The 13,073-nt window shown below is 42.9% G+C and overlaps 1 protein-coding gene across 3 annotated transcripts in view; it reads right to left on the bottom strand.

Annotated features, from left to right (window-relative positions):
• Positions 1–13,073, bottom strand: part of PER2 (period circadian regulator 2) — a 72,933-nt gene that overhangs the window by 30,676 nt on the left and 29,184 nt on the right. For all 3 annotated transcript variants that reach the window (XM_073674438.1, XM_073674437.1, XM_073674439.1), the window contains exons 6-7: positions 11,041–11,242; positions 5,664–5,715 (exon numbers count right to left, since the gene is read on the bottom strand). In XM_073674438.1, the coding sequence (XP_073530539.1) occupies positions 5,664–5,715; positions 11,041–11,242 (254 nt within the window). The remainder of the gene's footprint in view (positions 1–5,663; positions 5,716–11,040; positions 11,243–13,073) is intronic.

Here is a 13,073-nt window from a genome sequence, read left to right as displayed (position 1 = left end):
TACACCAGCCTTGCAGTTGGAGAGATAAATGAAAAAGTATTGTCCACTACTCTGACAACCCCTTCTCAATCTGAATGTTTGCCCTGTTAAAATAAAAACACTTATACTGACCTCTGGCGCCGTTCCAGCGGTGTCGGCACTCGCGTTCCCATGCTTAGGTCACATTGTTGTGTCACGAGAGCCCTGTGACCAATCAGCACCGGATTTACTGTCCCCCAACTTCAGACAAATAAGTTATCAACAGGAAGCCAGATCTGCGACTGCTCACCTACTCTTGATTACTTATACGTTCTAAGGTGGAGAAGGTGACGCCAGCGGTGATTGGGCGCAGTGCTCACAAGTCACAACAACCTCAAGTGAGCCCCAGGAACGCGAGTGCGGACAGTGCTGGAACGGCACTGGTACCGGAGGTCAGTATAAGTGTTTTCATTTTAACAGGGGCAAACACTCAGACAGCCTTAAAGCTGGATGCAATAGCGTGGTGGGAATGCTTGAGGCAAGAATACTGAATGACGGTAAGGTGGGAACTCATAAATACAAGTATACTGCCTTTGTAAGATGTCTATGGAGAAGCTTGGACTGAGAGTCATAATACAGATAATGGGGTCTCTGGCTGTGGCTTGTGACCCCCTGTCACCGCTGACTTTGCCTCAAGGTAAGAAAAGGTTGGAGGGGGGAGGGGGGGGGGGGGGGGTAGAAATCACAGACAGATGATCAATCATTACAAGACAGCAGCCTGCGGATCGCTCATTCTAATGCTACTCCGAGATAGGGAACCATAAACTATTGTCAAACCGGCATTTATCTGGCCATGGATATAGCGGTCACAAAATCATCAATTAAACGTCATGGTCTGTTCTCATTATCTCATTATCAATATCTCCTACTACTATGTGAGCGCCTCTCTGATTCTTGCAATTATCAGAACTTACAACAAATACATTAATCTTTACATGGATGACGGGATTACATCAGGAGAGGATTTCGCTATTCCTGAGTATTATACCCAGGTAACCTCATGCCATCATTGTGCCCACACACATAACCAAGTGCTAGAACATTTTCTGCATATTTGCTTCTGAAGCTCAGTCATTTAGTAAGTAAAATATCAGACCAAGCATTGTGCTTCTGCCATGTATAAAAAGCACTTGGACATCAATGACATCCTGTGGCTGTAGAGGCCTGTACACAGCACCGATCGCCCGCATCAAAGCATCCATTGTTCAGACAGGCGGCCGAGTCATTCATGAGTCAGAGCGCAACATTGGAAACCCATTCATAACATTCATAGTCTGGTAAAGCAGCCAGCAATTCCTTGCTCTCATTTTATTGAGTGTTTTAATATTTATTTTCATATGTAACGTGGTTTAGTTAGAGGAATGGTGCCCAGGTCCGGGCTTTGTATAGATTGGCAGAATGTAAAAAAAAAAAAAAAAATTACAATATAAGGGCTGCTTGTAAATATGTAACAGGCAGTAGTGGGAGTTATTTGCAAATATATCAGAAGGTACCCCCCTTTTGTTAATTTTCACCTAAAACAGGCAATAAAGAAAAGTGCCCATTATGCATTTATTTAGTTTAAATAAGTCACGGTTCACCCCCACCTCACCAAACTGACATTATCTTTCTGATCACAACATGACCAAACTAACAGCCATACAGAAAGGAAGGGGGGTTTAATTGTCAAAATCGCAGCAATAGTAGGTTTAATGTGGACATGGTTTGGCCACTTTTTTTCTTATTCTGAAAGTAGTTCTTGTAAATAAACACAGCCAAACGGTGATAAAGTGGACGTCGCTGTCATTTGACCTAGAAAGGACAAGTAACACGCTACCCTACATTAAATCTGATGAAAGATTATAGCAGTATCATTGTCTTCTTTGTTTTTCTTCCTCATCAAGCCCCTATATTGGTCACATCTCCATTGTGTAGTGTGAATCGTATAGTCTCGCTCTCCTTTATCAGTCTCTCTTCATCTTTGTTACCGTTTGAAAACCTATAAGGGATAAACTGAAGCGGGGGCCTAAACGATCACAGAGGTCGAGACCAGGCAACGCAGGAGTGGGGGTGGGGGGGTCTGCAGACGCGGGTCCCTGTACAGCAATACAAACCACCAGCCAATCAGAGGGCAGCAGATCACATCGGCGAGGCAGTCACAGACTATGCATGACACGTCGCTTACACGCAGAAGTCTGCAGCCAGCTTCAGAAGGGGACGCCGAGCGGCAGGAAGGCGAGTACAATTCCTTAACTTTTTTATGCGTTACAGAACAGTGGCAGAAGGGGGGACACCAGGATGGGGGAACATATATACCGGGGTGGGCGACATGTATACAAGGATGGGCCCGGATGTGGGACATATATACCAGAATGGGCCCAAGATGGGAGTTATATATCCCAGGATTAGGGACAGATATCAGGATGGACAACATATATACCAGTATGGGGGACATACATCTGGAAGGTGCCCAGGATGAATTGCATTACTACATAATGGGGAAGGGGGCCAACACATATGTCCTTATAGGATTTACAACGCTACAAAGGTCCATACATCTGACCAACTTACGGGGACTCTATTTAAGCCACTGATTTGAAGGGTGTGGATTGCAGGATCAGACCACTTGGTGGATACACATAAGCATGCAAAGGAAGTGTAGACCCAGAATTGGAAGGGTAGTTTTAATATCAAAATGCGTTGGCATCTGCAGGTGAAAAAGAAATGTTCCTATTTACCGACAGCCAAAAACCTATCCCGACCTATTCAACTGATAGAGATGTGGAGTTTGGTACAAAACTCTCCTTCAACCCCCCCCCCCCCCCCCCACAAAAAAAAAAATTGGCTGTCATGGCAGCCAAGGGTCTAATGAAGGACCACATGTCTACCATCTTAGTAATAGGAGTACATTAACAGGACAATACACAACTACTGTAGTCTACTATACCAGCAATTGCACAATCACAGGCTCAAACCCCCCAAGAGGAACAAAAAAATGAATATAGCTTTGCTGTAGTTTTATTGAAAAAATTAGATTCTAAAATAATCGGGGAACTACATATTAACAAAAAAGGCTACAAAAATTACAAAGAGCGACACAAACAATTCCAATAAAAGTCTTAAATGAAGCCCAACAGAATATAACATAAAAGACTTTGAACAGCACACCTAGAATAGGCTTTATTACAGACTGGTGTCTAATCGATCAAACTTATAGGAGAATTGATATGAAGTTGTCAGACCCGAGCCCTCGTGACTCCGCGGGGAGAAAATTAGGAGTGGATTAAGACATATGTCACTAGTGGAACAAAACAAAGCAAAAAAAAAAGTCACAGCCACACAGCACAGTTCTCACAACCACGTTAGTCAGCTTAAAGAAGTTGTCCACAAATTTTTATTATCCTCCCCAATGTATTCAGCCGGTGCCCCTAAGTGTTTTTCTAATTACCTCCTGCTGTCTTTTCTGCCTGTGAGTAGCGCTATCGGTGGCCGCTCACAGGCATCACGTGAGCCCCGGCTGATGTCACGTCAAATGAGGTGTGACATCAGTGACGCGCTCCCCGCGGTGGATGCTGGGTTGTGGGCGGGGTTACCATGCGCGTCACACCCAGCATCCACCGCACGCTTTCCCAATGAATTAGGAGAGACAGAGCTCGCGGTGGATGCCGGGTGTGACACGCGGGAAAACCCCGCTTACAAACCAGCAGCCACTGTAGAACACAGCACTGATGTCATGTGTTCTACAGGGGGGGGGGGGGTCACATGATGCCTGTGAGAGGCCAGTGATAGCGCCGCTCACAGGCGATAAGGACAGCAGAAAGTAATTACAAAAACCCTTATGGGCACCGGCTGAATACATTGGGGGGTAATAAAAAGTGATGGACAACTCCTTTAATAAGAAGTCCCTGCAGATAAATAATTTTCCAATTTCCTGCAGGAGCTGTGAATGAGCAGAATTTCATTACAGATTGTAAAGGCGGCAGAATTACAGAAATGCAGTCAGGAAAATAGATAGTAGTAAAGATAGTAAAATAATCATGTAATGTTCTAAACTGGTAAAGCTTCAGCATACAATGGGATAACAAACAGGCAATATAACCTGCTCTATACAGGATCATCTACCAAGAGAATACATTCACAACCAACCATCAGAAGTTTAATGTTAAGCTCAGGTTTACAGCCAAAAGAAATAAACTGTGTGCACTGATCACAGAGGACAGAAAAACCACCAGTCCAAAATGGTCTATGTGCCTCAGCCACTGAGTTGTGGGGTTCCATAGTATCTGGCATCAAAACTAGGGATGAGTGAGTATGTTCTGTTAACCCTTTCGCCGAGTATGCTGGGGCGAGCACCGAGTATTTACAGCTGCTCCGTGATATGGTTGAATCACTCCCGTGTGCATGATTTGCAACTGTTTGACAGCTTTAATACATGTGAGGAATGTGTAAGAAGCAGACATTCCTCACATGTATTAAAGCTGTTAAACAGTCACAAATCATGCACATGGGAGTCATTCAAACATATCACCGAGCAGCTATAACTACTCGGTGCTCGCCCGAGCATACTCGGCGAAAGGGTTAACAAAACATACTAGCTCATCACTAATCAAAACGTTATCAGTAGATCCTCAATCATATTGAGCATTGGGAAATGTATGTATGTATGTATGCTATATGCACTTTGGTTCACCTACTGGCACTTTTATAACCTCCCATTCTACATCTATAGGCATTAATATGGAGTTAGTCCATTTGCAGTTATAATAGATTCATCTTTCCTGGGAAAGCTTTCTACAAGATTTTGGAGGGTGTTTGTGGGAGTTTGTCTAGAAGACCACATGTGAGAGTCAGATACTGACGCTGGACAAGACTTTCTCACAGTCTCCATTCCATTTCATCCCAAAGGATAGGGTTGAGGTCTGGGCTATGATGAAAAGAATTTGATCGGTCTGCACAAACTCCTCCATCCATGTCTTTATGGACCTTGCTTTGTGCACTGGGCACAGTCATGGGGAGTAGAAAAGGGTCTTCCTTTCCCACAAAAGTTGAAAGCTACAACTGTCTAAAATATTAAGATTTTGACTTCATTGAAGGTAAGGTGCCTGGGCCACCTCAAGAAAAAGAACCCCATAGCATTACCTCTCCTCTATTCACCAAACCCAGACTTGCCCAACAGGCTACCAGATTGATGAATCACACTTCTTTCCCCACAGAACACGTTTCCACTGCAGAGTCTAATGGTGGTGTACATCACACCACTTCATCCCGCACTTTGCACTGTGCTTGGTGATGGAAGGCTTGCATACAGCAGCTCAGTCATAAAAACTACTGGAGAGCTTCATGGTATGGGTTTCTATTACTGATGCTAAGGCCAGGGGAGATCTGTAGCTCTGCAGTTATTAACTCTAGCTCTGCAGTTATTAACTCTGCAGAGCGCTGGTGACTTTTACACACTTTGCTCCTTCCTCTGCACTCAGTGCCCTCACGCTCTAATTTTACGTGGTCTGAAACTTTCGCCATAGCTTACCACTGCATCACTAGTAATTCATTGGTAATGGCCACAAGGTTTTTTTTTTTTTTGTTTTTTTTTAAAGAACAGAGGCTTATATATAATCTTTAGGGCAACTGCTGCTTGTTGGAGCCTCATACTAGAGATTAAAGCTTACCTGATACGGCAGTAAAATGACTTTTCTTCCAAACCATCCGGACATCCTGAATCTGAGAAAAGAAGGAAACGGTCAGATTTTAGAGTTGCAAGGATTTTTGCAAAGCCCAACCATGTGAAAAAGAATAAAGACTGAAAAGGGATTATGCCTCTCTCATTCTCGTGCCTCAACCGCTCAGGTCGGCGTCATGTTCCTCCGCATCCAAGTTGGGTGCGGCACAGATTTTGGAAGTGTAGTGATGAATCTAAACCTCTCCTCCATTGACTTCCTTATGAGTAATATAGGAAAGGCAGGGAAGACCTAGACTTACGATTATATACCCCACACCACTGCGGTAGCCATATTGGATGCAAAAGGAACAGAACACCGATCTGAACGAAGGAGGAAGCGGGAGGCAATCAGAGGGCACCATGCACATGAGAAATGTAGTCGTCGCTTTGCAGTGCCAAGGTGCAGGGTGGTTTTAACATGCAAGACTTTAGGAACCAAAATTACATATTCACGTCAAAAGATTCAGTACAGCTCAATTTTGCAACAGATGACACAGGGGCGAATTTAGCAATGGTGCAACTTGCACAAGGGACCAAGAGGTAAGGAGGCCCATAAAGCAGGTGGCATCGTGCATAATGAACTACTGGTCTGCAGAGGGCCCATATACAGTTCTTGCACAGGGGTCCTCTTATGTCCGTGTCCGCCAGGGAGATGACGGTATATACAGAAAACATTTCTGGTGTATGTGATCATGGAGACAAAGTGACCTTTACACATTTCATAATGTCTACACACAAGCATGTTAGTTCTGCCAAGGTGCAATCAGCTAAACAAACATCAGAAAATTATCCTCTAATCCAGGCACCAGCAAATAACTGACCACTTATTTTCCATTAAATAGATTATTAAAAGGAGGGTTTTTTTTTCACCAAGAAGTGAAAAACCACAGAGTTGAATGCCCCAGACACAATCAACAGGCACGACATGAGCATATGCTCCACTAACAGCCACCCAGAGCTGGTGTTACACCTCCAAAACCATCCCACAAATTGCTGAACTGTGGAGACACAGAAGACCACCAGTAAAAGTCATGGTAAACCATGGTGTGCCTATACAGAGCCTCTCCTGGAGGTACACGTCAGGGAATATCGCCAACATATACCACCAAAGGAAGAGTCAGATACACTGGAGCCATCTTACTAACCTAAATGCACTGGAAATCTAGCTTACTTTATGCCAAAAAAAGGCCTTTCTTGCTTTGCATCAAATCTACTACGTGTATTAGACAGTTTTTGGCAAGGGTGAAGAGGGAGGGTCACCACTGGAAAGTCACCAGGAAAAGGTCTGGCCTACAGTGGGTATTCAGACCCTTTTAAATTTTTCACTCTTTTTAGAATTTACCAAATGGCTGCAATGAAATAAAGTTCTTTTTTTTTTCTCATTAAAGTACACTCTGCACCCCATTTTGACAGAAAAAAAAACAGAAATGTAGAAATTTTTGCAAATTTATTAAAAAAGAAAAACTGAAATATCACATGGTAATAAGTATTCAGACCCTTTGCTCAGACACTCCTATTTAAGTCACATGGTTCTACTCCTTCATTGGAGTCCAGCTGTGTTTAATTAAACTGATAGGACTTGATTTGGAAAGGCACACACCTGTCTATATAAGACCTCACAGCTCACAGTGCATGTCAGACCAAATGAGAATCATGAGCTCAAAAAGGAACTGCCTAAGGAGCTCAGAGACAGAATTGTGGCACGGCACAGATCTGGCCAAGGTTACAAAAGAATTTCTGCATTACTCAAGGTTTCTAAGAGCACAGTGGCCTCCATAATCCTTAAATGGAAGACGTTTGGGACCACCAGAAGTCTTCCTAGACCTGGCCGTCCAGCCAAACTGAGCAATCGTGGGAGAAGAGCCTTGGTGAGAGAGGTAAAGAAGAACCCCAAGATCACTGTGGCCGAGCTCCAGAGATGCAGTAGGGAGAAGGGAGAAAGTTCCACAAAGTCAACTATCACTGCAGCCCTCCACCAGTCGGGCTTTTATCGCAGAGTGGCCCGACGGAAGCCTCTCCTCAGTGCAAGACATATGAAAGCCCGAATAGAGTTTGCTGAAAAACACATGAAGGACTCCCAGACTATGAGAAATAAGATTCTCGGGTCTGATGAGACAAAGACAGAACTTTTCGGTGATAATTCTAAGCGGTATGTGTGGAGAAAACCAGGCACTGCTCATCACCTGCCCAATACAATCCCAACAGTGAAACATGGTGGTGGCAGCATCATGCTATGGGTGTGTTTTTCAGCTGCAGGGACAGGACGACTGGTTGCAACTGAAGGAAACATGAATGCGGCCAAGTACAGAGATATCCTGGATGAAAACCTCTTCCAGAGTGCTCTGGACCTCTCACTTGGCAGAAAGTTCACCTTACAACAAGACAATGACCCTAAGCACACAGATAAAATAACAAAGGAGTTGCTTCAGAACAACTGTGACCATTCTTGACTGGCCCAGCCGGAGCCCTGACCTACACCCAACTGAGCATCTCTGGAGAGACCTGAAAATGGCTGTCCACCAACGTTCACCATCCAACCTGAAAGAACTGGAGAGGATCTGCAAGGAAGAATGGCAGATGATCTCCAAATCCAGGTGTGAAAAAACTTGTTGCATCATTCCCAAGAAGACTCATGGCTGTACTAGCTCAAAAGGGCGCTTCTACTCAATACTGAGCAAAAGGGTCTGAATACTTATGACCATGTGATATTTCAGTTTTTCTTTTTTAATAAATTTGCAAAAATTTCTACATTTCTGTTTTTGTTTCAGTCAAAATGGGGTGCAGAGTGTACAGTACTTTAATGAGAAAAAAATGAACTTTTTAGAATTTACCAAATGACTGCAATGAAACTAAGACTGAAAAATTTAAAGGGGTCTGAATACTTTCCGTACCCACTGTAATTACACCACAATATGGTGCAACTTAGTTGACCAAAGTAAGCCAACTTGTCTATGGTGTTAACTTAGACTAGACCATCTAAAATGTGGCAAATTTATCAAAGAGCATGCACCACATTGGTAGATCCACACACTCTGATGAAGATGGGCAAAACGTACATTGGATCTTAATCAAGACTTTTTGAACTTAGGTATTTTTAATGTGTCTCAATAAAATGATGTTTCACCAAGTTTTGGGAAAGAATTTGGTGGCTTTCAGTGCTTTATTTTCTTTCACTGTAAGACTAGTGTAAGCCTGCATTTTCTAAAAGCAAATCTGCCCCAATGTGCACTAAGTCTAATATGTAGGAGTTCAAAGTAAGAGCAAGTGTGGCCGGATATCAGGGGGCCTTAAACATGGCACTGTCAGGAGTCCTTCTTAGCCTCTGTAAATGTTGGGTGATTGATTTTCTCCCTATATTCGCATGTTAAAGAGACAAAGCAGCACGATGTGAAATGTTATCTAAACTCCCAAAATCTATATCTAGATCTCAGATATTTTTGGAGCACGCAGCTTAAGTGTTCTCTCCTACTCTTGTTAATTATTTACCTTACAACTTTCTTTAAACATACGAACGTAACTATGCAGATAACTGACGTCAACCTTCAAGTGAGCAATTTTATATCAAAAATAAGAAACATGATATGACCCAATGAAACACTATGAAATATTCAATCTATGGATAAGATCTTGGCGACATGCAGGGTACACATCGATGGGAGTGACAGCATAAAACAAATGCAACAATTACTACATGACACCGTTTTAACACTGGCATTATGAAACTAGGACCGGGCAATACAAAATTCCTTTTGATTAATAGTCTCATCTTAGACACATGATATGCAATAAATGTCTGCCAGATTTAGGTCCAACCTCTATGAAGTGTGGGCCCTTAGCCACATGACCAGCCTGGTGTCATGGTGAACAGAGAGGCGCGTTTGGCTGTATGCTGAACTCCTACTGAAGCAAGTGCATCCGTCTCTCCATTCAATGCGCCATTAGAAAGGACAGGGAATTGTTCTCAAGATTGGTGTGGATCTGAGAGGTGGGACCCACAGCTATTAGATATTTAAGGCATATATTGTGCATATGCACCTCTGATGAAGCTGTAAAAAACAGTGAAACAGGTAGGGCATTCTGTGAAAGCATGAATATAACTACATACTTGGATTCCTTTGGAGGGCAGTATCTCCAAATAATATCAAAATAATCACATGGGGACTAAACATTATTGACTGTATTGTGCACTATTGTATAGTGGGAATGATTCATTACTGCACTGGGAGCTAAATTGTTTTTGCCGATGCCGCACAGGTGGCAAGCGCTGCCCTACTCACTGCTCTGCTCTTGCCAGTCTCGGGCTGTCTTGCGGAGTTGCCTCTTGCAGCATTTCTAACACTGCTGGATCCTCCTGGCTATAAGGCGGCACAGCCAGATTCTTGAGGAACTTAACCTCACTGTGTTCTGCAGAGGTTAGCTTCCCTGGCCTATCCCAAGCATTGGGGGGTTCACTAGGTGGCTTCTCCCATCACTCCTCGGCTGATCTAAGGTTTTAGTTCAGATCCGGTCTAGTTTCCTGTAAGGTGCTCTCTTGTACTGTCTCTCATGTTTATTCTGATTTCTCCACTCCTGATCTCGGCTACCTATACTGAACCTGTGCTACCTACCCTGACCTCGGACTGTCTGACCACATCTCGGCCTTCATCCACCTGTACCTTGTACTCATGTCTCTGATACTCTGGTCAACTGCTGCAGACTCTGGGACTGCCTTGGAGTGGTACGTGGTGACTACCTGTGGCCAAGCCTATCCTCACCGTCAGAGGCTCTAGTGAATATCAAGTAGACAGTTATGCCACTCCAGGGTAAGCCCGGGCTGCGGGTTCACCCCCACCAGCGTTACACTCTTTTTACCCTCTTCATTCATTTGCATTACGGTAACTCTTATGAGTATGTGATAACAATTGGCGGCATTATATAGGTGGCCTAACTTTTTTTTCCCCTCGCTTTTAGTCATTTTTATCTTGATTTGTTTTGAACTTTTTCCCTTTAAAAATAATTAATTTGCAATTGGAAAAACATCAAGATTCTGTTTTAGTACATTTTAAAAGGAAGAGATTTTTCTATGATGCAAATGATTTTTCCAAAAAGGAAAAGGACATTGCCCTGGATGTTATTTTTCGAAATCATTGCAAAGTAAATTTTATAGTTATACTATTTACCACCAAAGATTGGGAAAAGTTTGACACATGAAACATGAGTGTTCCTACTGCACAGAACACCAAAATTAGCACCTTAGACAAAAAAATTATGTATCAAGATGATAGAAAAGAGGCAGATCACATCAGTGGTTACCCCCCAACTGCACGAGGTGTACAGACATATCTTACCAGGTCCATTGAACATACTCCATGATGGCAGCCTGTAGGGAGTAGTCGAGCTGTAAAATACGCTAACATCTTGCGGTGCAAGGAGCTCCACAAAGCGAACCTGGGAGAACAGGTCTGCACTGCAGCGCAGCACAGTCGAGGCCTGCTCCGAGATGTAAAGTATCCGTCCATTTACTAAGGAAACGGCCACAGCAAATACATCCTGCGTGCAAAGCGAGGCAGAACATTACGAGTAGTCCAGGAATGGGCACAGCCAAAACAAGACTGCAAAAGTGCAGAACATTCTCCTTGGCAGATAACAAGTAGGAGTCATAACCAAGTTATACATAGAAGTTCGAGAGTTAAATGCTATATTCCTTTAACTCATTCATTTCCACATCCTCACACAACAACAGTCACAACATTCTTTGGTTTTAATAAAGCAGAACTTAGGATTTTAAAAGTCAGTATTTATTGAATGCATATGACTTTTCTACAAGTGGACGAAGTAACATAAGGTACGACCAAACACATACCCAAAAATCTGATTTAGGCATTCCCACACCCAAACCACATTTTTACAGTGTATACATTGAATTAAAGAGGTTATTTGGTCTACAAAAGCTATCAAATTCCCAAATGGGGCCTTCTGAGTCAATGTTGGGAGGGGTTCAAAATTTAAGGCCACATCAATGCATTAGATGGACAGGCCCACTAATTGCAATGCTTCATTTACCCTGTGGTGGCACTGCAAGGAAAATTAGCACTTGCTGATTGCTGGGAGTCTTGGCAGTAAGAAGCTCCTTTGTCAGTCTTGGGGTATGCACATACGTTAGTTTTTCATGAAGCTTCTTCTTTGGCATCCTTTTGGTCATTTTTAGCTGATTTTTTTTTTTTTTTTTTTTTTTTTTTTTTTTTTTTTATAAAGACTAGTGAGTGACTTACAAAAGGAAAGCCGCCTGAAGAATGGTCAGGTCACAATCTAACCATTTCACAACTTTTGAAGCAGTCAAAAGAAGCTTAAAAAGACTGAACATCTGCACAGCAAGCAGTTTTTACACTGCAGTGCAATATGTTCACTGTTTTTATGTTTTTTTTGTAAAGCACATTCTTAGGCGGAATCCGCCAGAAAAAGACGCTGTATGCGCATACCTTTAAAGGACCCTTCTAAGATAAAATAGCTGATGTTAAATAATTGGCTTTGGATCATTTTTTAAAGTTTATATATGAAATAGTAAAACGGAGCTCAAAAAGTCATCAAACATTGTAAAGCAGGTGTGCACAACTATTTTGATCCGAAGGCCACATTGTCATATTGGGTCACTCCTAAGATACGCAATAAAACTTAAGCCTATTACCATCAGAGATATTTCTGGCATATCAAAATTATATGCTACAAAAGCCTGAGATTATAGTCCAGGAAGTGGAACCTGCACTTGCGGGAATAAAATGGGTCCCTTTTATTCCCCCAGTTAGCGCCTAAGAGATGGAAAGGCCTTGATCGATTGTGGCCCTTTCCGTTGTAAACTTTTCTTTCTGGGAAAAATAATGATGATCAAGGGACTCCATTCTCCTACAAATTATGGGGACATATGACTCTGACCCCTTTTCTTTGTTACTGAAGATAGACGCAGACAGGCAAGCATTTGTGACCACATGGTTGGGGTCGCACTGAAAGGCATAGCAGCCACACGTGGCCCCCGAGCAGCAGGCTGTGCACCCCTACTTTAAACGGGAACTTGTTGCTTTGAACACTGATCTTCAGGCTTCATATTAATTTGGATTTCGAAAGTCATGTTTCATGGTCTGTATACACACTTGCGTGCCCGGATTGACCGTAGGTCTCCCCACCCAAACATACAGCATCATATGTGTTTGAGGATACAAGTTCAGATTGGAAGTCTGGGCATTGCGGATCACATATGGACAATGAAATCTATCCATCTGAATCTGGCCTTAAGGCATGTGCACGTTAAGTATTCTTGGTTTTTTTGTGAAGTTGTCACAAAAACAAACATTTCCCAGTACCAGCAAAGGGAATGAGATTCACTTGT

The sequence above is a fragment of the Phyllobates terribilis genome, unplaced genomic scaffold, assembly GCF_046119375.1.
Source record: "Phyllobates terribilis strain yellow unplaced genomic scaffold, ASM4611937v1 Scaffold_3__8_contigs__length_932513732, whole genome shotgun sequence".
Lineage (NCBI taxonomy): Eukaryota > Metazoa > Chordata > Amphibia > Anura > Dendrobatidae > Phyllobates > Phyllobates terribilis.
Note: the sequence above shows the minus strand (reverse complement) of the source record. Positions and strands in the feature narration are given on the sequence as shown.